Genomic DNA, 23,240 nt, shown 5'->3' with positions numbered 1-23,240 from the left:
ACAGAGGCCACCAGTGACCCTCCTGTTTGATGGTCCACTTAAAACCTTGTTTTATGAGTATTTCCATTTATGACTTCTTGAAACTTTCTCTTTACTTGGCTCTCTATTACTTCTCAGGCACTTCATTCATTCTTCTGCATACCCTAAGGAGGTTTCATTCATGCTGCACAGTATTTGAAGTTTAACCTGACACAGTACATCTCTTATCCTGAGCCTTCTGCCAATCACCAGACAATAGAGCCCACGACTCACAACTTCTTTGCCTGAACCCAAACTATCAAAGGTGCCCCAAACTCATTTCACTATACTCCACTCACAGAAGCTTCTTTTCCTGAACTTTAGCTAAGGACACCATCATCTATACAGGTTCCAAAGCTACAAATCAGAGAAGATTTCATCTTCTCCTTTATATCGTCCTCCACCCCCCACAGATCACCATGCCTCATCCGTTTTCTTAAGTATCTTACAACTCTGTCTCTTTTTTTCTACCCTCCTCACACACCCTTCACTACTATGATCAATTCATTCAGATATGTCTGTTGAAGTATCTACTATGTGTCAGGCATTGTGTAAAGTACTAGGCGTACACTGTGAGCAAAATAGATATTATCCCTCCCCGGATGGAATTTATACTCTAGTTGGGGAGATGGGCATTAAACTAATAATTTCACAAATATAGTCACATGAATACAATTTTGTAAATATAGGAAAACTACAGGATACAATGAAAAATTATAATAGAGAGCTTTGATTTAAAATAAAAGGTCAGGGGGCACTTGGGTGGCTCTGATGGTTAAGCGACTGCCTTCGGCTCAGGTCTTGATCTTGGGGTCCTGGGATCGAGCCCCGCATCAGGGTCTGTGCTCAGCAGGGAGTTTGCTTGAGGATTCTCTCTCTCTCCCTCTTCTTCTGCCCCTCTCCCTGCTCATTCACTCTTTCTCTCTCTCTCTCTCTCTCTCTCTCTCTCTCTCTCTCTCTCTCTCAAATAAATCCTTAAAAAAATAAAAAATAAAAGGTCAGGGACATCTTCTGTGAGGAGGGGTTGTTTAAGCTGACACCTAAAGAGAGAGAGCTGTGTGGAGGGTAAGAAAGTGTGGGCAAATGAGGGAGCCTGTGCAAAGTCCCTGTGGTTAGAAAAGTCTGACTTATTCAAGGAAATCCAGTGAGTGAAGGGCAGTGACCCATGAGGCCTCTGGGGAATAGTAAGTGGGGACCAATTGATAGGTTTTGTGTTTTATCCTAAATTCAGTGGGAATCCATTGAGGGATTTTAAGCATAATCAGATTCTGTGACAGAGCAAATTTGCTGTTGCTTCGATTCAGGCAGTAGATGATGCTGAGTGTGGATTACAGTGGTGGCCGTGGAGATGGAAAGAAGTGTACACCTGAAATAGATTTGGGAGGTAAAACCGGATTTGGTGACAAGGAAGTGAGGGAGACGGAGGCGTTAAGAATGACATTCAGGCCCCTGTCTTTAAAACTCGGAAGGGCAAGTGACATTTACCAAAATGAGGAACACAGAAGAGAAGATTTGGGGGAAATGATCAAGGGTTCCACTTTCACTATGTTGAATTAATGGGGCTTGTGAGACACCCACAGCTCAATAAATATTTAACGTTGATGCAAAGCGAAACAGACATATAATCTTTCTGAAACCACTTAAAGATGTTTCTAGACAGGTTTCTTAAAAAATAAAAATACTTGATGCTATATATTCATCATTTTTAAAAAAAATATTATTCTCAGAATTGAAATTTTCTGTTTACGGGTATTGCTATCCTTCCATATTTTCTTTGCCAACTGTTTACAGCGTGCTATAAACAGACAGAGCAGTTTATCTCTTCGCTGCTCTTGGTTCTGGTCAGAACATAAAGAAAATCCCCTTTGTAGTTGTTAATATGTTCTGCAAGCCTCACCTCACTCTGAGTTTTAGCCTCCCTGACACACTGCTTCCTCTTTCCCTGCAGGCCTTTATTCCTGTTCAAGGCTATTCACCTGGCCTGCTTTATTTTGAACACATCCTTTATGTAGCTGACTTTATCAGAAGACAACATGTGCAGACTTATCCTTTCTAGATACTCATTGGGATTACTTTAAATGGTCAGACTGCTCGCTCCATAAGGAACAAAGCCAGGGGGAAAATGCTATTCAAAAACAGCTTTATGGTGTTTATGAGAAAAACACTTTTATTTAAAAGATGCAGACAGGATCATTTTTAAAACATTGCAGAGAGAGCCTCAGCTTACCACATAAAAACAGATTCTGGCCAAAGATGGCAACCAGTTTGAATTTTTCTTTGTAAATTGAGTATTGTGATTGGCTGAAAGTTGGTGATAGGAGGTTTGGGTACCACCACCAGCATGCTTGTGTAATGGAAAGGTTGCGGGGGGGGTGGGGGTTGGCCCATGTCACTTTCATTAAGAAAAAAATGCCCCTTTCTGACTTCGAGTAGTTTAAACAAATTATCTAAAGGAACTGCAGGGTTTAACTCATTTAATGAATTTTAATAAGACATACATGAATCAGTCAAAACCCAGGAAAAAAGTAATATCATTAAACTACTTTTTTTTTTTTTTTTTTTTTTTTTTTTAGTAGTCCTTTGGTTACCCTGCTGGCTTACATTTACCAAAGGCTGAATTTTTGATGGAAAATTTGCCAGGCTGTTGCATAATGGGAGAATCCTTAAATTAAAGATTAATTTTATTAGTGGTATTTTTCTCCCTCAAATTAGCCCTAACAGGAGATTCTAAAAACCCTGGGACATTTTCCCCCTTTGGGAAACTTCAAAAAAATGATTCCCTCTATTGGAAGACTTTCTAACAGTCCCTGAAATATTTTCAGAAATGTAGTAAGAACATGAGTTTCCTTTATTGCCTCTAATCCTTTATGAGACAGGATAACTTTAGAGGTGGAAGGATCTGTGTGGGTGCCCAGGTGAGTTTCTTATCCTCCAGCAGGATACCACAGAAACTATAAAAAAGAAATTCTCTTTCTTACTCTTTTATTCTCTCTCACATGCAGGCAATATGCACATACTTTTGTTCTGCTTTTCTTCTTTTCCCTCTTTTATGGTTTTCTTTTTCTTTTTTTTTTAAATAATAGTGAAATAGACATAACAAAATTTGCCATGTTAATCATATTTAAGTGGACAGGTTCAGTAGTGCTAAGTACGTTCACATTATTGTACCTTCCTTCTTTTTTAAGCAAAACAGAACACAGTTCTTAAAAAACCAGGGCGTGGACATCTGCAGTGAAACGGGTTTTTATTTCAAAGTGCCTCCTACTTCTTTTCTATTGCTTAAAGAAAAAGAAAAATATAAAACATTTCCCCTGCATCTCTGTCATTTTTGTAACTGCACAATTCCCTAGAAAATACATGAAACTGTAATGATAATCTTCAAAACCAGAGTCATATGTTGTACAAAGTACTTCAGTTGAAGGAGAACCCATTTCACATTCTGCAAATGGAAGTTCAATCTGTCAAATGGAGTATAGAGGCATATTGAAAGATTTAGTTCTGTTTGGGGAAATTTCTAGAAATCTGGGGAAAAAATTGTCTTGGCATTATTCCAAATTGAAGATATCATCATGGAACTCTCTGATCTAAGTTGTTCCTCATTGTGTTTTGATCTCTTACTCAAATTGGGGTGATTTTAAAATTTCAACATGTTGTTGCTGTGTGAAAATAAATAATAATAAAAAAAAATCTTACCAAACAACTTACAAACGCACACTAGAAAGGGGCTCTCCTTCAGAGCTACTGTAAATATATTGATATTTTTTCATTCTGGGTATCATGTGTCAGAAGTAGGTTTTGAAAAGAGCCACTTTGTGGAACTTTCCTCTTGGGAACAAGGCAGTGTTGCCTACCAGTCATCAAGCAATTGGAAGATGCTCACATTGGCCACGGAGTTTTGCATCACATCAGGGGAAGCCTACGTCAAGGCTGCTGATGGACAGACAACCAACAGAAGCCAATAATCTGCATAGCAAATGGAATGTTCTGCGGTTCCTCTAAAACAATAAAACATTGGATGGGGTGCAAGAAAAGGAAATATTAAGTAATTTCTGGGTTTCTTACTTAATTGAATGGGGTATTACCTGCAGTAGACATTACGATTGTGTTTTTGTTTTTAAATGGAGTTATATAAAGTGTTCCCCTGATAGGGTGTTCAGATTTAGCAAATAAAAAATACAGAATTCTGGGGCACCTGGGTGGCTCAGTCCATTAAGCGTCTGACTCTTGATAAGGTCATGATCTCAGGATCATGAGATTGAGCTCCAACCTGGGTGTGGAGCCTGCTTGAGATTCTCTCTCCCTCTCCCTCTGCCCCTCCCCGCCCCACTCCCATGTGCACTGTCTGAAACAAACAGAATTCCTATTTAAATTGAATTTCAGATAAACTACAAAAAAATTTTTATATAAGTATGTCCTATATAACATATATCTCATACACTATACAGGACATATTATACTAAAAAAAAAAATCATTCATTCTGATTTTCCTGAAATTCCAACTTAACTGAGCATATTGTATTTCATCTGACAACCATCTTCCTGTAGTTTACTAAAAGTTGTATTTATTGACATGTAGAATTCAATTCAGGTTTCAATATGAAATCAGTGTTGTCTTCTCTTCCGTTTTCAAGTACTGAAATTTCTCATCTAAGCTCTTTGCACTGGGCTTCTGTTTCTCTGCCCATCTCACTGTGCTTTTAGATGCAGAATTAAATATGTATTTTAGTTTTGTTTCTAACAAAAATTTTAGAAACCTAATTCCACTTTGAGCTTCATATTAAATGTATCTAAATTTTCTCATTAGCTGCATCTAAATTTTCCCATTATTCTCTTATTTTTTCCCTTTTATGTCCCGATTTATGGTTTGTTAGCTTATAACTGTAACTTAAAGTCTTTCACTTTTGTTGTCTTAAGAGTAAGGATTAAATAAATATGTTTGTATTTGTGCACACACAAACATACATCAATAAATGAATAATATGGAAAACATGGGTCATTATAAAGAAATTTTATTCCCACAAGGGAACATAATATACTGCTTCCTATAGAAGTAGGGGAAATAAAGGCCAGAAATAAACTAAAACATAAAGGTGATGTTACTATTATTTTGAAGAAATACTCTTTTTGTATGAATTAGGTTCATAGCTCTGAAAGATTAAGAAAAAGTTATCTAGATCCTTGTTCTGTTCCCCTATGGAGATGGGTGGTGGGAAACCCAAAAGTCATACCCTGAGCAAACCAAACCTAACTGGCTTCTGTGATCTATCCCCAACTAGAATGATTCCAGAAAAAGAAAAATTACAGAAATAGAGATTTAAAAGTTTTTCCTTTATTTCTGGTGTTTTTATTTTAATATTAGTTAGAATAAACTTGGTTTCGAAGAGGGGCCATCCTACAAAAGAACATATTGTACATTTGTAATATATGCTAATTTGTTCCACACTATTACAGCATTTCTGTAGCTCTTCCAATGGAGTTGAACAGAAAGTTGGACTTTAATCATGTAGAAAATTTGAACTTCTGGCTTAATCAAACCAAATCAAGTATATCTGAGATAAATGTTTTCTATTTATCTTCATTTAAATGTTTATAGCATAATTGATAATTTGCCGAAGAAACACAAAGGGCCACATAAGTTATTTCTATTTGGGGAAATCTATTCTGATACTATTTCTTACTACCTGAAATTACTTAACTCTAGCAACCAGCCTCTTTTTGACAATGTCTCAGAAAAGCTAACTATTGCTTCAGACTGAAGGCTCTGCGGCACAAGTCAGCATTAGAAATATTCCAGAAACTGCCATAATAGGAGCAGGAAAGAAGCCCCGGGTCACGCCAATGGTCTGGGGTCAGACTAAATGAAACAGCCTTAAAAGAATGGGAAGCCAAATTACCTCTGATGAAAGGTGGTGACATTAAACATCCCTCTCTCCTTGTCTGATCTTGGCCAGTGGCGCTCTTATGCCATTTTAGTTCTAGGACCATAACTGCTGAGAGGTCAGATGATTACACATTTTCCAGAGCCTCTGGAGCCTCCTCATCATCTTTTAGCATAATGTCCCACGCGGAGGCGAGAGCTCCATAACAGAACGACCATTTTCAATACATTTGTATCAAAGTCTAAGAAACTCCCAGCACCTTACAAATATAAAACAGCAAATACTCAAAATCCGTTCTGGCGCTCCAGGAAGAAGGTGATGATGCAAAGAAAGCAGAGGAAATAATTGAATGTTTTGACATTTTGAGAATGTACAGATGACATCTTTTGCAGAAGACCTGTTGCTGGCAATTGCATAAATCAACAAATAGATTTTATCCTTCACTGAAAATAATGGTTAATTGGCCAATAGGTTACATTTTTTTTTCCTGTAGACTTAGCGGTCAATTTGTTTTTGTTGACATTTTTACAGAGTAAGTCAAGGAGACAAATGTATTTATTTATCTGTAATTTTCACTCTCAGCTGCTTCCAAAAAAAGATGTGATTAGATCCTTATAATTAAGTTACAATCGAACCACATGTCGAACAGAATTTTTTTCGTTAGTTGGAAAGAGAGATAAGAACTTACAGGATCTGTAAGATGAGCTGATTCTTCTCATCTCCTTAGGTAGGATGGTTATTATACTTGAGCATTAGATTTAACTCTGGGTTCCAAAGAAAACTGAGAAACCTGATAGATTACATACCTTTCCCTCTTTTCATTAAATGAAGTATCAGGTCTTCACAACGTGCATTGAGGTACAGTTAGTATATACGCCATGCCTGTGTGCGATTGCTTAAGCATCTAAAGAATTGGCTGTCCAGATTTCTGCAGGTATTTCCTATAAATGGGCTAGTTTTCAACTATTACCATTTTATAGGATCCCAGTTTTTAAGGTGATAAACACAAAGTATGTGGTTTATTTTTAATATTTCACTTTTATTGGGCATTTTTCAGATACCAACTAAGATTAACATGAGCAAAATTGTTCTGTTTTGGCTTACTAGGCCCAGTATATGTTGACCGCCCTCCTCCCCACCATTATTTTTAAGCTTGTTTTTACTACTTTTTAAAAAACTGATACCGTATGATGATAATAATAAAAGGAAAAAAGGAAGGGGAGTTAATCTGTCTTTTGCTTTTCATTATCTAAATGGCCATTTGGATCACAACAGAGACAGTCCAGTCTACATACCATTTGTGATCATAAAAGTTGCTCAGTAAATCGGGGGCGGGGGGGAAGCATGGCTTTGTTGATACATGAGTCATTCAATTAACCAACAGTTTGAGCTGCTTCTTCAAGCACAGCATTGCTGGCACTAGCATAATAAATAGATACCTGCTCAGAGAAGGTCTCCGTGAGAGAACAGTCCCCAAAGAGTTATGCCTTTATACACTAGAATCTGATTTGTAATATAGGTATAGACATTATTTTTAAATTTAGGACTAATGAGCTCTTCCGTAAGCGGCCCGAGGTGATCTCTGAAAACAGTTCGCTATTCACTTGACCCAGAAAACCCTACAAAATCATGCAAATCAAGGGGTTCAAATCTCCATGGTCACTTTAAGAACACACGTGAAACTGCCCAGGCCATCAGGGGTATGCAGATCTGAAAAGCTACCCGGTGTCTAAAGGATGTCCCTCTGCAGAAGCAATGTGTGATATTCCGTGGCCACCCTGGTGGAGGTGGTAGGTGTGCCCGGGCCAAACAGTGGGGCCGGACACAGGGTCCATGAGCCAAAAAGAAGGCTGAATTTTTACTGCACGTGCTTAATAATGCGGACAGTAATGCTGAACTGAAGGGTTTAGATGTAGATGCTCTGGTCATTGAGCACATCCAGGTGAACAAAGCCCCCAGACGCAGCGTGGAACTTACAGGGCTTATGGCCAGATTAACCCAGACGTGAGCCCTCCTGCCACGTCAAGATGATCCTTACTGAAAAAGAGCAGACTGGTCCTAAACCGGTAGAGGAGGTTGCACAGAAGAAAAAGATACCCCAGAAGAAACTGAAGAAACAAAAACTTATGGCCCGGGAGTAAATTCTGCATAAAGTAAACGCAAATAAAAGTAAAAACAGAAAAAAAAAAAATGTAGGACTCATGAAGGCTTGTTGATTCCTTTTTTTTTTTAAGATTTTTATTTATTTATTGAGAGAGAGAGAGAATGGTAGAGAGAGAGCATGAGAGGGAAGAAGGTCAGAGGGAGAGGCAGACTCCCTGCTGAGCAGGGAGCCCGATGAGAGACTCGATCCCGGGACTCCAGGATCATGACCTGAGCCGAAGGCAGTCGCTTAACCGACTGAGCCACCCAGGCACCCTTGTTGATTCCTTTTTAACCACATAAAGAAGGTACACAAAGCAGAATTATTTTTGTACTAAGCAAAGGTATTTACCTTGAAGAATTTAATTTCTGTCTATATTCTCTCTGTCCCTCCCTCCCTCCCCCCCCCCCCCCCCCCCCCTTCCCCATTCTCCAGCTATGGCCAGGACACAGAAATCCCTAAGGATGGCTCAATCTTAGATCTCATAAAGCAGCTGACCATTTGCCATACACTTTACCTTCTCTGTGCTTCAGACTCCCCAGCCGTCAAATAAGGAAGTGTTCTTAGAATAATTAACATAATTCCAATGAAATTATTTGAGCTCCTTGAAGAAAACTGAAGCATATTTTGTCAGGCAACTAATTAATATTAACGCAATCATCTGAATATCATGCCACCCATAAGTGGTGGCAGGTTATATTTTCAAAGTTCAAATATTGTTTTCTTTATTACAGGTTTCTTTTCTCCATGGAAAACTCCAAAGCCTGTAAGTTGGAATTATTATGCTTCCTTCTTTATTTCTAGTTATTATTACAATCCCATTAAATAAGAGTTATTTGGGTGACTGCAAAATCTCTTTTACCTCTGAGATTCTGTGATGGCAAAAGGACAAATCCTGAGTCTCTTTGTCTTGTACTTGTCACACAAATACAAAAATAACATGTCTTACTTTCCTGTAAAGGCAATTCTTCCTGTTTTTTAATATACTTAGAGTATGGGCATTAAGACTATTCAATATGGTGTACTATAGAAACCTTTTGTTTTTCCCCTGTCAGGAATAACTATAGTCTTTTAATGTGGAATTTTTAGACACAGTGCAAATGATAGGCCTAGAGGTCTTGACCTACAAATTAAGTCTGGTGCATAAGAAATTTAACTTTGTATATATTTATATGTCTATATTTACATTTGAATGTATATGCTAAATACGTGTGTGCAAATACTGCAGAGACCTACATATTCCACCAAACCGGGCAATCACTCAACTTCTGCATCTCCTTCAGAAGCTGGTGATCTCCGTCCGCCATCACCTAATCTCTCTGGGCCTAGTTCCCTCGTGAATCATCCTGAAATGTTGATGCCGATATAGGAGGCTGGTGGATTTTAATAATCTTTTGTGTGGCTGGGTTAGCCAAGTCGGCTGCACAATTAGAAGTCATTTTTCCTTGCCGTTAGATTGAAACTAGTAACTGGCCAAGTCCCCAGAACCGGCACTGGTTTTCTGGGATACCATTTCATGGTGGGCTAGAATACCGTGCCCTACCTGGAATGTCTAAAACTCACAACTAGAAGAGAACTACAGCAAAGTGATGCAAGTCAAAAACAAAACTCGGGGAATCACTTCTCCCACTATCTTCTTTTCTTCCCTCTCACGTTGAGCAGCTCAGATGAAAGTGGCCCCAAGTCTGGCCAGTGAGTAGGGAGTTCTTGGCTTAACGTATGCTTCTCCTATTTCTTTCACCGAGAGACTATTTAACTGCTTGATTTTCTTCTTTTACAAAGGGAGGTAATACAATTTTGCGTTATTTTCAAGTACAATAACTGGCTTAATTAAATAATAAGCCTTGAAATGGTTTGAAGATGTGAAAGTGAAGTATTATTGAGCCCTGTCATATGCCCAAGCTCTGGGTTTCTCTCAAAGAGACATAAGGAAACTGGAAGCTGGAGATGAGGGACTGATCTCTCAGAGCTGCAGAACCTCCTCATCAAGCATGTCCTCCTTTAGGATTGGTCTCATCTGGTCCACAGAGACTATCGGATGGGGAAACTGGGCCTATTTGGGTTTAGCAAACCATTTAGTGATGTGCGTGGTTTGAAAAGAGGGGGTTTTAAAATGTTGAAAAAAATGAAATTTGTTTTATCTTGGCCAACATTTAAAGAGGTAAATATTTAAATAATTTCTTCCTTTCATCGCCAAAGTTAATCTGTGCTCTGTGGTTATACACATCTTTATCTAATTTAACAAGGAAACTTGCAACTTCATCATGGTGCTACAGTTATGATATTTAGTGATTTCCTTATGTGTACCACATTTACACAAATTACGCCATTTGGCATAATTACAGCATTTTCTGTCATTATAGTAATTACATCCATAGTCAATAATTCCAAAAAAGGTTTTATGGAACTTAATTTACAATTAATCCTGAACCTACACATCCCTACAAAAGCTAAGGCTTGGACTTCCAGGTTCTAGACTGAGTGAGGATATAGGACTGTCGATTGAATGTCCTCCTGTATCCACCAGAAGCTCTTTAGACTAAGGACTGTAATGAGAAGCAGTATGATACACGTTCTGGGGCACAGGCTCTGAAGGCATACTGCCTGGGTTCAAACTTTGCTGCTTCTCCTTAGTAGCTATATGGCCTTCCACTAGCCTCTTAAGTTGTCAGTATCTCAGGTTCTACCTGTAAAACGGGAACAATAATAGTACCCCACTCATATAGTCATCATGAAGAGTCTCAGTCCATGTAAGTTGCTTAAAACAGTACCTCTAAAATATATTGAGCTCAAAAATATAAAGTACTGTTATCCTAGAGAGCAAACACTCCATACATGAAACCTTAATCAATTACTGACTCTATAAAATGAACATAGTTTGCTGAAGTATTCATCTAAACAAATATATACATATATACCCACAGTATATGGATTTATATACTCTCTCCTCTCAGGATTGATGACATCTGTAGTCAGGACAAGGAAATGTTATCCTGTGTGAGATCTCCCCTCCTCCTGGTCCTGTGTCACTTCCTAAGCCTCTGCTGTCTTACTTGATCTACATCTTAAGCTAATCCATGTTGAGACAGTCATTTCGTAACAAGTAATATACCCCTAATTGTAGTGAGTTCTCATGCTCTCCATCTGGAAGGAATCCAAGTTCATTCTTCAAGTACAGAATCAAATCAAATGCCTTCATATGCCAGCCCTGCCCTAAATTAGTGAGGGGGTACATTTAGACTACCCCCGCTTCTATAGGAAGCAAACAGTTTCTCAATAGAGTACTTCATGGGAGGTGGGGCGCTGCCTCATTCACAAGCCCTCTATTCACAGTGTGCTCCCGCGATCAGAAGGTAGTTGCATCATGATTCGGTTTTCCTGTTTTACCGTTTGAGGCCATGTTGTGGAATATATGTCCACTCTGTCCGCAGATAATTCAGTGACTGACTATACCTTCATACAGTCAGACATTCATTCATTCACCACAGCCAGCAGAGATACAAGGTTTCCCCCAGATATTGAAAACAACCTCATTTCCATTTTTCCTTACCCTAGTGAGATGCCTAGGTTTGAACACCACTGGGACTGTACAAGGCCCATTCAGAAGCCTATGAGAGGTAAATGTCTGGCAGAAGCACAACTCTAGACAAGCCAAGGTCAGGAAAACACTAGGTGAAACAAGTGAGGTCCAAGGGCCTGGGCAAAGAGACAGGATCAGAATCTAGGGCGTTCAAGAAGGTTGAGAGGAACAAGTGAGCAGAGTGTCCCAGCTGGAAAGCAGAAGTCCAGAGACCACGTTGTCTAAGAAAGTAAGAAGTCAACAGAGTGCACCCTTCAAAAGATGCTGTCAGATCAGCACACCAGTCCCAGTGAGCAGAGGGGAACCTCTGACCCCAGGGCAGGCAGTTTGCGCCATGGTCTTTGGGGTTGAAGCCAACAAAGAACTCAATCTGGGGGTGGGGAGCTATAGCACTGCAAGTCTGCTTCTTCAGTTATTTCATGGGCACAGTGATTTTCTGCTCTACAGTCTTTTAAGAAAGCCTGACAGAGTGACTCAAGGGTTGATGAATGTCACAGCAAGATGTTGTGAATGCTTTCCTAAGCATAAATTGGACTCTTGACTAATTCCCCTGCTTCTGTGCTATAGAAATTGTAGAATTTGTCATTCTGCCCCTGTAACCTTCCCAACAATGCCTAAAGCATTATTTGTTCTGTAGTTTTAAGAATGTTTTTTAGAAGTACTAATATTTCACCTGAAGCATGTTTGCTCCAATGATTGCACATGAACAATACATATACCAGCAAGACCTATGTATCAGCTCACCCTCAGTAGAGGATGAGAGAAAGAAATAGACATTTGCTGAGGCGCTCTGATGACGAGTGGGATTCTACAGCTGCTCAGTCCACATATCTAACTTACTTACTGTGTAGAATTTAGTATCTTATCTTTAGAAACAGAAGGGAGAAAGTCACAGCCACAGTGCATCCGCCTGGTGCCTAACGCCAGTAACTTTGAAAAATTGAAAAAGAATATGACTTTAGCCACAAATGTGGGTCTTCTCATCATAGCAAAGACACAGAGAATAGATGACCAAAGAAACCCAGAATGGCTTCCTAGATGAGTTTTGCTCTCAAATGAATTATGAAGTGCAGATTTTTACTAAATGGGAGCAAAAGGCCCCCTAAGCAGAACATTAGCGAAAATTCTAAGCAAATTTGCCAGTTATTCCCCTCAATGTATTACTGTAAAAAGCACTCCCGTTAGAGTTACAAATTGGGTTGACCCGGGGTCTGCTGCTGACAGCTGCTGGACCTCTTTGCGCTTTCGAGATTATGTTTAATATTAGGGAATTGAGCTCAACTAGGGATTTTTCCATCCTCATTAGGTATAGAAACTTTGTTCAAATGAAATCTTGGTCAGTAACCCATACAGAAAACAAATGAAAATGGAGCCAATTGTCTTAGTGCCTTCAGACTGCAGTACCATAGACCGGGTGGCTTCTAAACAAGAGCAGTTTATTCCTCAGAGTTCTCGAGGCTGGAAGTCCAAGGTCAAGGCGCTGGCGGATTCAGTGTCTGGTGAGAGTCCACTTCCTAGATGTCCGTCTTTTCTTTGTAACGTCAACTGGCAGAAGGGTCTTCAGAACGCTGAGTCTCCTTTAATAAAGGCACTCATCCCCTTCATGCGGGCTCCGCCCTCATGACCTAATCACCCCCTCCCCTCCCCCCCCTCAGCTAAAGGGCCCACCTTCTAGTACCATCACCTTGGGCATTAGAATTTTAACATATAAATTGGGAGGGGACCCAAACATTCAGACCATAGTATCAGTCTTACTGAGAGACAGACCAGTGACCCGTTTCTTTCATAGTTTGCTGGCTCACTCGACACCTGCCACAGCCCCAGGTAGGTGAACAAGTCACAGGGAACTTTGTTTTACAAAGTGACATGCACAGTACATGTTACCTCACATTCCCTCCAACTTTAAAATATTTATAACTGATAAACCAGAGCTGGTGTAGGAACCCTAACCGAGGTATAGCCAGCATGGAAACAAAAGCAGGGCAGGTCAGTAGGGGACAGAAAGTTGTAATCCTGCCAAGCTCAAAACAGTATGTATCAAAGCTAGCTTGTTTGTTTGTCTGTCTTTTAAAAAAGAACGGTTATGAGTCAGCTAGATTGGGGGGAAAAAAAAGAACAGCTGACCATTGATATTTCCTTCATTCACTAAATTAACATTTTCTGAGCTTAACCATGTGTCAGTAATACAACAATGAGGAAGACTCTGTCCCCAGGATCTGTCCCCAACGTGTGCTATTTGGGGAGACATAGGTAGACTTGCCATTATCCTGAAGTCTCATGAGTGTTGGGTGTGAGGGGTGGGTAGAGGTGCCGTGGGAGCGTCCAGCACCGGTTCAGGAATGGTCAGCAAAGGCCTTCCAGAGGAGACATCTCCTCTGAGTCTAGTAGCCCCCAGGTAAAAGGAGGAAGGGAGGTGAAAAAGTGGAAAATGGATAAAGGTTTGCAGGTAGAAGGAGAAATGAAGAAAGCACGCAAAGGTTCAGAGGCAGGAGAGAATCAATGGATCCTGGAGAATGAGAGGAGAGACCATTAGTGAGTATGAGGACAGCGGGCAAAACCGGAGGAGCCACTAATGCCCCAGCGGGGAGCTTAGCCTTTAGCCTGAAGACCATGCTGACCCAAGGCAGAATTTTAGACCAAAGGATAACCTGATCTAAGTTCTACATAGAGCAGGTTTATTCAAAGCAGAAAAGTACAAGTTGAGTTTGAATCAGTTGACTATCGCATGAAGGTGAAGTTGGTGGTACAAACAGGTCATCCCAGTTAGCCCGGCTTTCTACTTGACTAAAGGATATGAGTCCCTGCCTTATCTACCTCATGGGGCCATGGTGCTGGTCAAAGCAGGTACACTGTGTGAGAAAACATGGTAAACTGGGAAGTGTTCTAGAGATCTTTAATAAACTGTAGTGGTAGCAACCTCAGCAGTAGCATTTTGAGGAAGAAACTGCCAGATCGGCAGAAAATGAGGCTTCACAGAAGACTTGGAACAATTCATAAATCCCAGATGGTTGCATGATTACTTCGAACTGTAAGGAAAGTGACCGAATGTTTAGGGATAGGAGATTATTGGGATATGTGTAGGTGTCAAAAGAATACGTGGAGACCACTTTATTCTCTTCTGTTTTAGTAAAGATGGTGTAATGTATCAGGGCCAGTTCCACACATTTCTATACACTTATGTGTAAAGCTATCTTGAGACCCATGTTACCTTTCTCATGTAGGAGGAAAAAACGCTCAGAGAGATTAAGTGATTTGCTGGAGATTACCAGCAATAGGTGACAAGATTATATGTGTTTGCATTCAAAAGTCAGGCACCACTCATGTTGAGTACCATCTACGGTACTTTAATATAGAGACACAGGATCTTTTCTCACACTTGGTCCCAAGTTGTAAATGGTTCATGGAAGAAACGTCCACAGGGCAAGAAGGTCTAACTAAGGAAAGTCCACAGGGCAGGAGAGTCTAATTTAAAGGGGGAGGGTTGTGGTATGTGACAACGAAGAATTCAGCCATCTTGTGTTCTCTTTCGCTTTCCAGATAATGGACCGCTGGGAGAATCAAGGCAGTCCTCAAACGAGTTTATCTGCTCCGGCCATACCGCAGAACCTGCCCTTCCCGCCCGCCCTTCACAGGACTTCCTTTCCTGACTCAGAGGCCTTTGACCCAAGGAAGCCTGACCCATACGAGCTCTACGAGAAATCTAGAGCGATATATGAAAGTAGGCGTAAGTGAAAGCCACATAAAACACGGGTACATTAATAATAGCTGAAGCCCTGCCAAGAGATATATTGAAGCTGAGATGATCTGGCATGATTTTATATTCTGAGGTTCAAAAAGTATCTCAAAAGTAGAGCCAGCTGATCTAAACTTTTCTTTTAAAAAAAAAAAAAAAGCCTGTCGATTCAAAAAGAAAAAAAAAAACCACAAACCTTATATCTTTTGATTTTATATTTTATTTCCTACTGTTTTCCCTCTAAGCCCCTGAGGAAAATCAGGAATGTATTTGGTGGGAAGGACAGGGGAGGGGTGGCAGAAGAGGTGGATAGTTTTGTTTAAGTCACCAAATAATAAGATAAATGTTTGGGATTTTTATGTGCAATCTGATCTTGAGTCTGCAGCTTAGATATTTTTTTGAATGCAATCATTGAAGAATTTAGGGCCATGAGTAAACGTTAAGCGAGTCCTTCCAACTCACAATCATGAAAGTAATGGTTCTGAAACCAGCAGAGAGCCAGGTGCCAATCATTTCTACCCAAAACTTCTGCTTCTCATTTAACACAGTGGGGCCCCTTTAATGCGGTGGGGCCCATTCAGTCATAAAACAAAATATCGTGTATGCACTTGTCATCCTATTTGAAGGTCCCCTAAAGTTATTTCATTGCACTTTATAAATATTAGAAAACAAAGGTTTTGAATATTGCATATATGTTCCTCGTGCCTCTTTGCACCATCTGACAGGTCATCTCTTCCAAATGTTAGTGGCCAGGAATCTGAATGGCACGACTGTATAATCTGTGAGGGAAATGCACAGTATAATATGAACCTAAATAAATGGATCAAGAAACCTAGGCCAGTGAGAAGTGTTTGGTCCCCCGCATTCCCTTTTACAGGCTGCTGACTTCCTTTGTCTCTGTGTTCCTCCAATGTTTTCTCTCCAGCTTTATCATCTGAAACATGAATAGCAAGTTTTAAACTGTGTGTCACCGCAGAGGATCTGAAATCTGTTTATTCTTTATGAGCTCAGGGGCTGAGAATTATGCACCCAACTGGTAAGGGGAAGAGGAGACAAAATACCTTTTCCCCGTCCTCTATAACCCTCTGTAAAAGCAGTCTTCATTGATAAAATAGTTAGAACAGGCAGGGCAGGCATTGAGAAATCATTTCATCAAAATGACCCCCCCACACACACACACACCTCTTTATTTTAAATAATCAGCTCTGACAGGGCTACTATATTTCATCATTCCCCTTCTGGATGAGCAACTGAAATGTCTTTAAAGGATTGTGTAGTTAGAATATCTTTGCTGTGATAGAGTAAGAACAAAGTAGTATGTTTAGCTGTATAATACAGGGTGTGAATTCAGGGTGTTGATGCTCAGTAAACAAAAAAAAAATGGAAGATTTGAACACAGTTCTTAATACCTTTTCTGCTTCAATATCCAAGTATCTATTGAATACCCACTTAACTCTCAGTACCGTGGAGAGATACCAAAGATAAGTAATATGTCTTATTCTCACAAATTTAACTGGGTAAATGAGAATAGGTATTAACAGGTGTAGATATCGAGTTACAGTAGAAGTTCTAACTTGGAGGATGGAAATGCATTGCAGGATGAAAATATTGTCATGTCCTTGGCTTGTTTAAACTTTTGATTACTTTTAGGGAGCTTCAGGAGATGCTTCCTCTTGTTTCTGTCCCTTCGTTCATCTTTGGCTCCCATTCTTTTGTAGTTTCCTGACCAATGCGAGGCTTTATTATTCGGGACAAAGGCAATGTTGGCCTTTATTCCATCTTCCCTTCATGGTGTCTGAAACTGTGCAGCCCTCAGTTTCTGAGCAGGAATTGCGCATGACCTCCTTTTCAACCCTAAAAGAATTCTGATTTCTTTATCCAGCCCCGGCAATGCTGTTTCTGTCCATTGCCTTTCCGCTGCTCACCTGTAACAATCCAAGCAAACCAATCCACCTTAACCTCCCCTACCTTTCTTTTTAAAGAGTCCCCCTGGGGAGCTCTTTATCCCCTCTGCTTCCGCAGCCACGCCAACACCCAACAGCCTGACTCCCACCCCAGTTCCCTCTGCCCCATCAGTGCCCTGCGGATGCCACCGCTGCCTCTGCTCTAATGGGGTCCCCCCTTCGTGTTTTTTTCGGCTCTCTAATGTTTCTGAGGTCACAGCAATATTTTCAGGGTCACAAGTCTTAGGAAGCCAAAAGAGGGCAAGCTCATTTTCTTTCCCATCCTTTGCTTTTCTGTCATGTTATTTCATAACACTAAATGGAGTGTGAAGGAAACAGGGAAGTCACGTCAGGGGAGGCAGAGCTCTACCCTGAAGATTAAGGAAACCAAACAAGCACAGGGCTACTTTCTCAGGTCCCTGGATAGCTGATCAGTTCATTCTGCTTGTGGACTTGCAAGTGTCTAGAAAAAACAAAGCAGCCCTTTGCCCTCTCCACGTTCCCTGTTTCCGATTATGAAAAAGTTTCATTCTCTCACTTACATGTTGGGAATGCCAGAAAATCTTTTTTTTTTTCCTTTTTTTAATGAATTGGGGGAAAGCTCAGTGTATTTCCCATCGTCTCCCAATAGGTTTTCTTTAGCGATCATGTGCATCCATACAAAGGAACCCTATTCAAAATTTTGATGTGAACCATGCCTTATTCCTTTGAATCACATGCAAAATGTTTAGGTTTCACTCTCTTTATCCTTGAGTCCACGAAAGCTTTTTCCTGGGAGAAAAATCCATGGGGACCAGGGAAAGTATGGAAGGGAATCCTAACCAGAGCTTGGCTAAACCAAGCTCTTTGACATGTTCCCAGGTCTATAGCAATTTCATGGTATCTTCCCTTCCAACCGGGTCTAAAGCTAAAGAGATATTTTGCGTTCTCATTCAAAACTGGGCTGCAGTAACCGAAAAAGAAAGGATGTACCTCCACCCACACGCTTCTGCTGCACAGAGCTCCAGAATGTTTGTTGTATCAAGGCTGTCAAGAAGTATTTAGATTCAAGTCACCAGTCCCCTGCAGATGATGGAAATTTATCAAATGATGTACATGCTGCTGTGCCTCATTTGGCTCATAATTAGATTATGCTGACATTTTAATGTGCATGCATGGGACATCTTAATAAAGATGTATTCCGAAAAAAAAAATGGAGTGATTTTAAACAAACAAAGACAACGTAGGAGACGAGAGCCTGCATGAAACAGAACATGATGGGCACATGCCTATGAGAGAAGAGCTGGAAATGCCTCCCGTCTTCATGAGAGCTCGGGATGAGATGGAACCGAAGAAAGCGAGAACGAAGGTTCTTCCAGCAGGGTGTTTCCAATTTCAGAGCGGCACACAGTGTCTAGAGGTAGCGCCTCCAGTCTCCACATCAATCAGCAAGAATGCATGAAACATGCAACACGTGTCTAGGGCTCTGCCGGGCACTCCACAAGGGGAAAAAAAAAAATCATGAGAAATAAATCCCACTTGCACAAAACTTCCACCAAAATGAAGGACACAAAAATGAAGGAAGACAATTCCCGAATGAGACTGCAGGACACAACCCAGCAGATCATATCAGCATTTCAACCAGTGAAATTGTGCAGTAACGGTAGACAACAGTTCCAGTGTAACTAGACAATTAGATCAATGGTTTCTCATTCCATGGGCAAAATTAATGTTTAATCAGGAGAATGTCATGTGTTCAGTATCTTCTAATTATCAAAAATCTCATTAGTCCTTATTGGAAAATGCTGTGCAGAAAGAAATTTGTTTTTTCTAACTTACTTCCACATAAGCTTAAAGCGTCTATATCTGAAAGAAACATGCCCCCCAAAATCCCAAAAGAGGTTTTGACCAGTGGGCTTTTTTGGGTTTCCATGTTCATAATTTAAGCATTGGCCCTCTGGCATTACCAGCAATTCCCAGAAAAAGGCAAAAATCTTTGTGATAAAGATCACTTTTCTCTTGTGTAATAATAACCTCTGTTGATAACTGACTTCTTGCTGTCCCCATTACTTGCGTTTTTTTAAGTGGAAAGCAAGGAAAATACGCAACTTTGCACAGTGGGATAAGCCATGCTATTTTTTTTACTTCTCCCTTCTCTGTCCTTTTCTCGGGACTCTCAGGAAAGAAGGACTAATTTTCTTTGCAATCACAAGAGGAAGGGCTTACATTTTCTCGTTTTGTAGGCTAATCTTGAAAAAGAAACTATTGTTTACCATTTCTAACCCTGAAAAAGAAACTGCTTCTTAAAGGCCCTCGCTGCCTCTCTCCTCTCCCATCTTCTCCTGCCATTTTCCCTAAACGTGATGGTGTCACGTATTTCTGATATGAAAAGAAAGAGTGTCGTAACAACCTACATCCCCATGGGGTGACGTAGGTGGACGACATTTACCAGTTTGCCTGGGACGGTCCTGCTCTGTGTCACCCTGGCATAATTACTAATAGCTTCCCTTTCACTCTCCAGGTTGTCCTCAGTTGAATGGTGGATTATATGGTTTCCCTTTACTATATAAGCTATTAAAGAAATAACATCATTACTGTCCAAGAAAAGCATATATCTAAATGTACAGATCATGAATAAAAATTTTCATACCTACTCCGATAAATAATTTCCTTCAAGTTAATTTATTTGGCTGACTGTATTTCTCCCATACGTGCTTTTTTCCTAATTTGAGGTAAAGACACATGTGGTGGCTTGTCTCGGGGGCCAGACTCCCAGCAAACTCCCTCCATACTCAGAAAATTGTGCATATGTAAAAATCTAGAGCAAGGCAAACGAAGTCCAAAAAATAGGCAGCAGGACTTCGCTCATTTAAGGATTACGCCGTGGAGTTCTCGTTCTTCTCACAGACAGTAAATCAGATTCCACATCGCAATAATCGCAGGCCCGAAAGGGAGGTAATTTTGTCTGTCTTCCTGCCTCTAGGAAGGATTGTACTTACATAACTTCGGAACAATGGCTGTCATGACTCCTCCTCTGGATGCCAAGCAAGGCAATAAAAGTTCTTCCCAAAGAAAACGGAATCACTTTAGAATCTTACAAAATAAAGTTCTGATCGTGCTAAAGAACCTGGTGATCTAGGAATGAGGGCCCTGTCCCGGTGCTTCACTTGGCTTTAAGCCAGACTTATTGTTAAGGTTTGCCTCATCATCCTTGGTTCATGGAGCCATTTCTTGAGCATACTCTGAGGCTGCAGAAGCCAGGGCAGCAAGCAGATGAAAACAGGAAGAGACAAGAGAAGAAAAATCCGTGTTCTCTGAAACCCTTCCCTCATGATTCTGTCCTTTGGTGTGAACCCAAGTTGAATTATGACCGAAGTTGTCCACACTTTTTTCTCTTCACATTGAACCTTGCTTATTATAAATAAGCAATTTATGAGGTACAACATGTCTAGGCTCCCTTGCAGTAAGACATCACTCAAATGTAGGATCACAAAAGTGTAAGGGATCCGTGTGGTGTAATGTGCCGTAGGCTGGAACCTCTGGAATTTCTTCAAAAAGCTCACATGATCCTCTGGATCACAAATTCCTCTGGAATTTCTTCAAAAAGCTCACATGATCAATTTTTCTTTCCAGAAATTAAGAAGAAATAACCCATATGAAGCAATGAGTATTGCCACAAAGGTAGCAATCAGAAGTAACCACAGGCCAGTTAGAGCATAATGGAGGAGCAAAGTGGTTTTTAGTACTGTACTTGACAAGAAATTATACTTCATAACCATTCAAAAACAGAATCAAAAACAACTATGGCTTTTATCCTACGGTTTGTTGTCCATCGCTCATTGCAAAATTCTTTCGTTGTTCAGTGTTATAATGCACATATAACTTATGGCTAATCACAGATGGGTGGTTGTATTTCTAAAGTAATGGTTTTTCTGCAGCTTTTTCCATGTCATCAGTGAGCAAGGGCTGTAGTTGGCACTGTCTCTCCTCCTAACGCGAGAGTCACTTGGAAAGGTGGAGGTAGTGTAAAAATACGATCCAGCCAGCGCAGGACTTGAGACTCTAAATGGAAACTGATGGTGGGGGCCACATCACACAAGGTGGATATGCAACATCCAGAGCTTGGAAACCTGTTGCAAGTGCTTCTGCTTGAGCCTTTCAGGCTCCAATCTCCCTTGCCAATGTGATTAAACATCTGATACAGTCAAGCTGGAAATGTCAGTAGGTTTAAGAAAGGTTCTGATGCATCATGGATGCCATAGCCGTAGGCAGCTCTTAAGCAATCATGAAAGGCCACCTTGCCTTCCGAGAGAACCCGCAGATCTGAACGCTGCTAGACCAAGCCCTGGCCTCATTCGCTTGGACATTGCTGTTGCCCAATGGCTTTAATGTTCTTAACGTTCTCTGGTGCACTATCTTATTTTAGTGAAATATTAAAAGAAGATGATACATAAATGTTAAGACACTTTTGTCAGTGACTTTAGCATTAGAATCATAAAAGGCTAGAAAGAAAAAATTTAATAACATTATCATTTAAAATGTCCTCGACGATGCTATGAAGGTTAATTTCCTGTACCTTTTTCCCATGGGAAAGTCATTATTGCTGGTCTTCGTATAATTTATGTTATGGTTTAATCTGTGGGAAAAAATTGCCTTTCAGCTAGAGTTCTAGTATAGCACATTATGCGTCACTTTGCAGTTGTAATATATTGATCAGGGAGATCAGTCATTCCAGTGAAGCTGTGTCTGCCATTTTTAATATGTGTATTTTAATTGGGAAATCTAATTTCAAAAATAGTACTTTTGGGTAGCTTTGTAAACAATTATGGTAATATTTATATTTCTAACAGGCCCCTTTTAATAAAGAAAGTTACCATGACATGAGCTAAGAAATAAAGATAGTGAAATAAATAGGTTGGGGACACATTTTTCCCATGTATTTTAGAAATAAGATCCAATCTGATGGCTTATAAATTTAGTTCATTCAATAGTTTAAAACTTAATGCTCCTGGAATCAGACAGAGGATAGGGGGGTAGGGGGCCAGGGGAGGATGTGAGAAGTAAACTCTAAAATCAGTCCTTGACTGAAAGTTCTTTAGTATGTCAGAGCATTTTGTTGGTAGCACAAGTTGACAATGCAACCCAAAGTACTTTCATGAATAAATATGAGACTATCAGGACTGCAGTAAACCGAATGTAATTGCTGGATGGCAAGTAGGTCCTAGTGAGATTATGATAATATAAAATGTCAGTTTTACAACTAATGGAAGTGTTTAGAAGGTAGCAGCCTTCTATCCCTGATACAGCTCTATCTTTCTGATGAAAGGATAGTTCTCCATTTATAATCCTATGCAGTCACACTATACATGGTGGATTTTTAGGAAATAACAGTTCTGGAGAACTAATTTGCCTTTACTGCAAAAACACAGATTACCTGGCAGGGATGATCATTCTGCCCTCAAGGAGAGAGGGTGCAGGGTGCTGTGCAGGGTATGGTCGGAAACACCTGTCAACCCCAGAAGGCCAGTGACACTCTGCCTTGTTGTCACCCTCAAAAAGCTTCTATTTCATTTTTGTTGTTGAAGAGTGGAGAACTCTTTATATGAAACAAAGCTCAATAAGAAAGCAATCAGAATGTGGTCTTATTTTAACTTTTATTAATGTAATAATAAAATACAGATTTTATAGTGCCTCATATATCTATTACAGTCTGTACACAGTATTTTATGTTCATGTCCACAAGTTTTTATGTTATATGTAGCAGAAATTACATCAAAATCCTAATGAAGGATCTGTATTGCTAACGGAAACTGATGTAACTCAACTACTTCTACATCACTTCAACTGTCCAAATAATTGGAAGTATCAAAGTATTTGGACTGATGGACATAAGTCAACTTTTGATTGAATTTCCCACTTTTCATCTCAGTACTTGATGACACGATTTCTTAACCTGGTTTTAAAA

At 40.1% G+C, this 23,240-nt stretch overlaps 1 protein-coding gene across 1 annotated transcript in view; it reads left to right on the top strand.

Moving 5' to 3' along the window:
- MAGI2 (membrane associated guanylate kinase, WW and PDZ domain containing 2) overlaps positions 1-23,240 on the top strand; it is a 1,285,084-nt gene that overhangs the window by 1,119,244 nt on the left and 142,600 nt on the right. The window contains exons 11-12 of the mRNA XM_073899397.1: positions 8,775-8,806; positions 15,158-15,344. Coding sequence (XP_073755498.1) covers positions 8,775-8,806; positions 15,158-15,344 — 219 coding nt within the window. The remainder of the gene's footprint in view (positions 1-8,774; positions 8,807-15,157; positions 15,345-23,240) is intronic.

Source organism: Callorhinus ursinus, unplaced genomic scaffold (assembly GCF_003265705.2).
Source record: "Callorhinus ursinus isolate GAN/ISIS: 27379988/994484 unplaced genomic scaffold, GSC_fseal_2.0 scaffold12, whole genome shotgun sequence".
NCBI lineage: Eukaryota > Metazoa > Chordata > Mammalia > Carnivora > Otariidae > Callorhinus > Callorhinus ursinus.
Note: the sequence above shows the minus strand (reverse complement) of the source record. Positions and strands in the feature narration are given on the sequence as shown.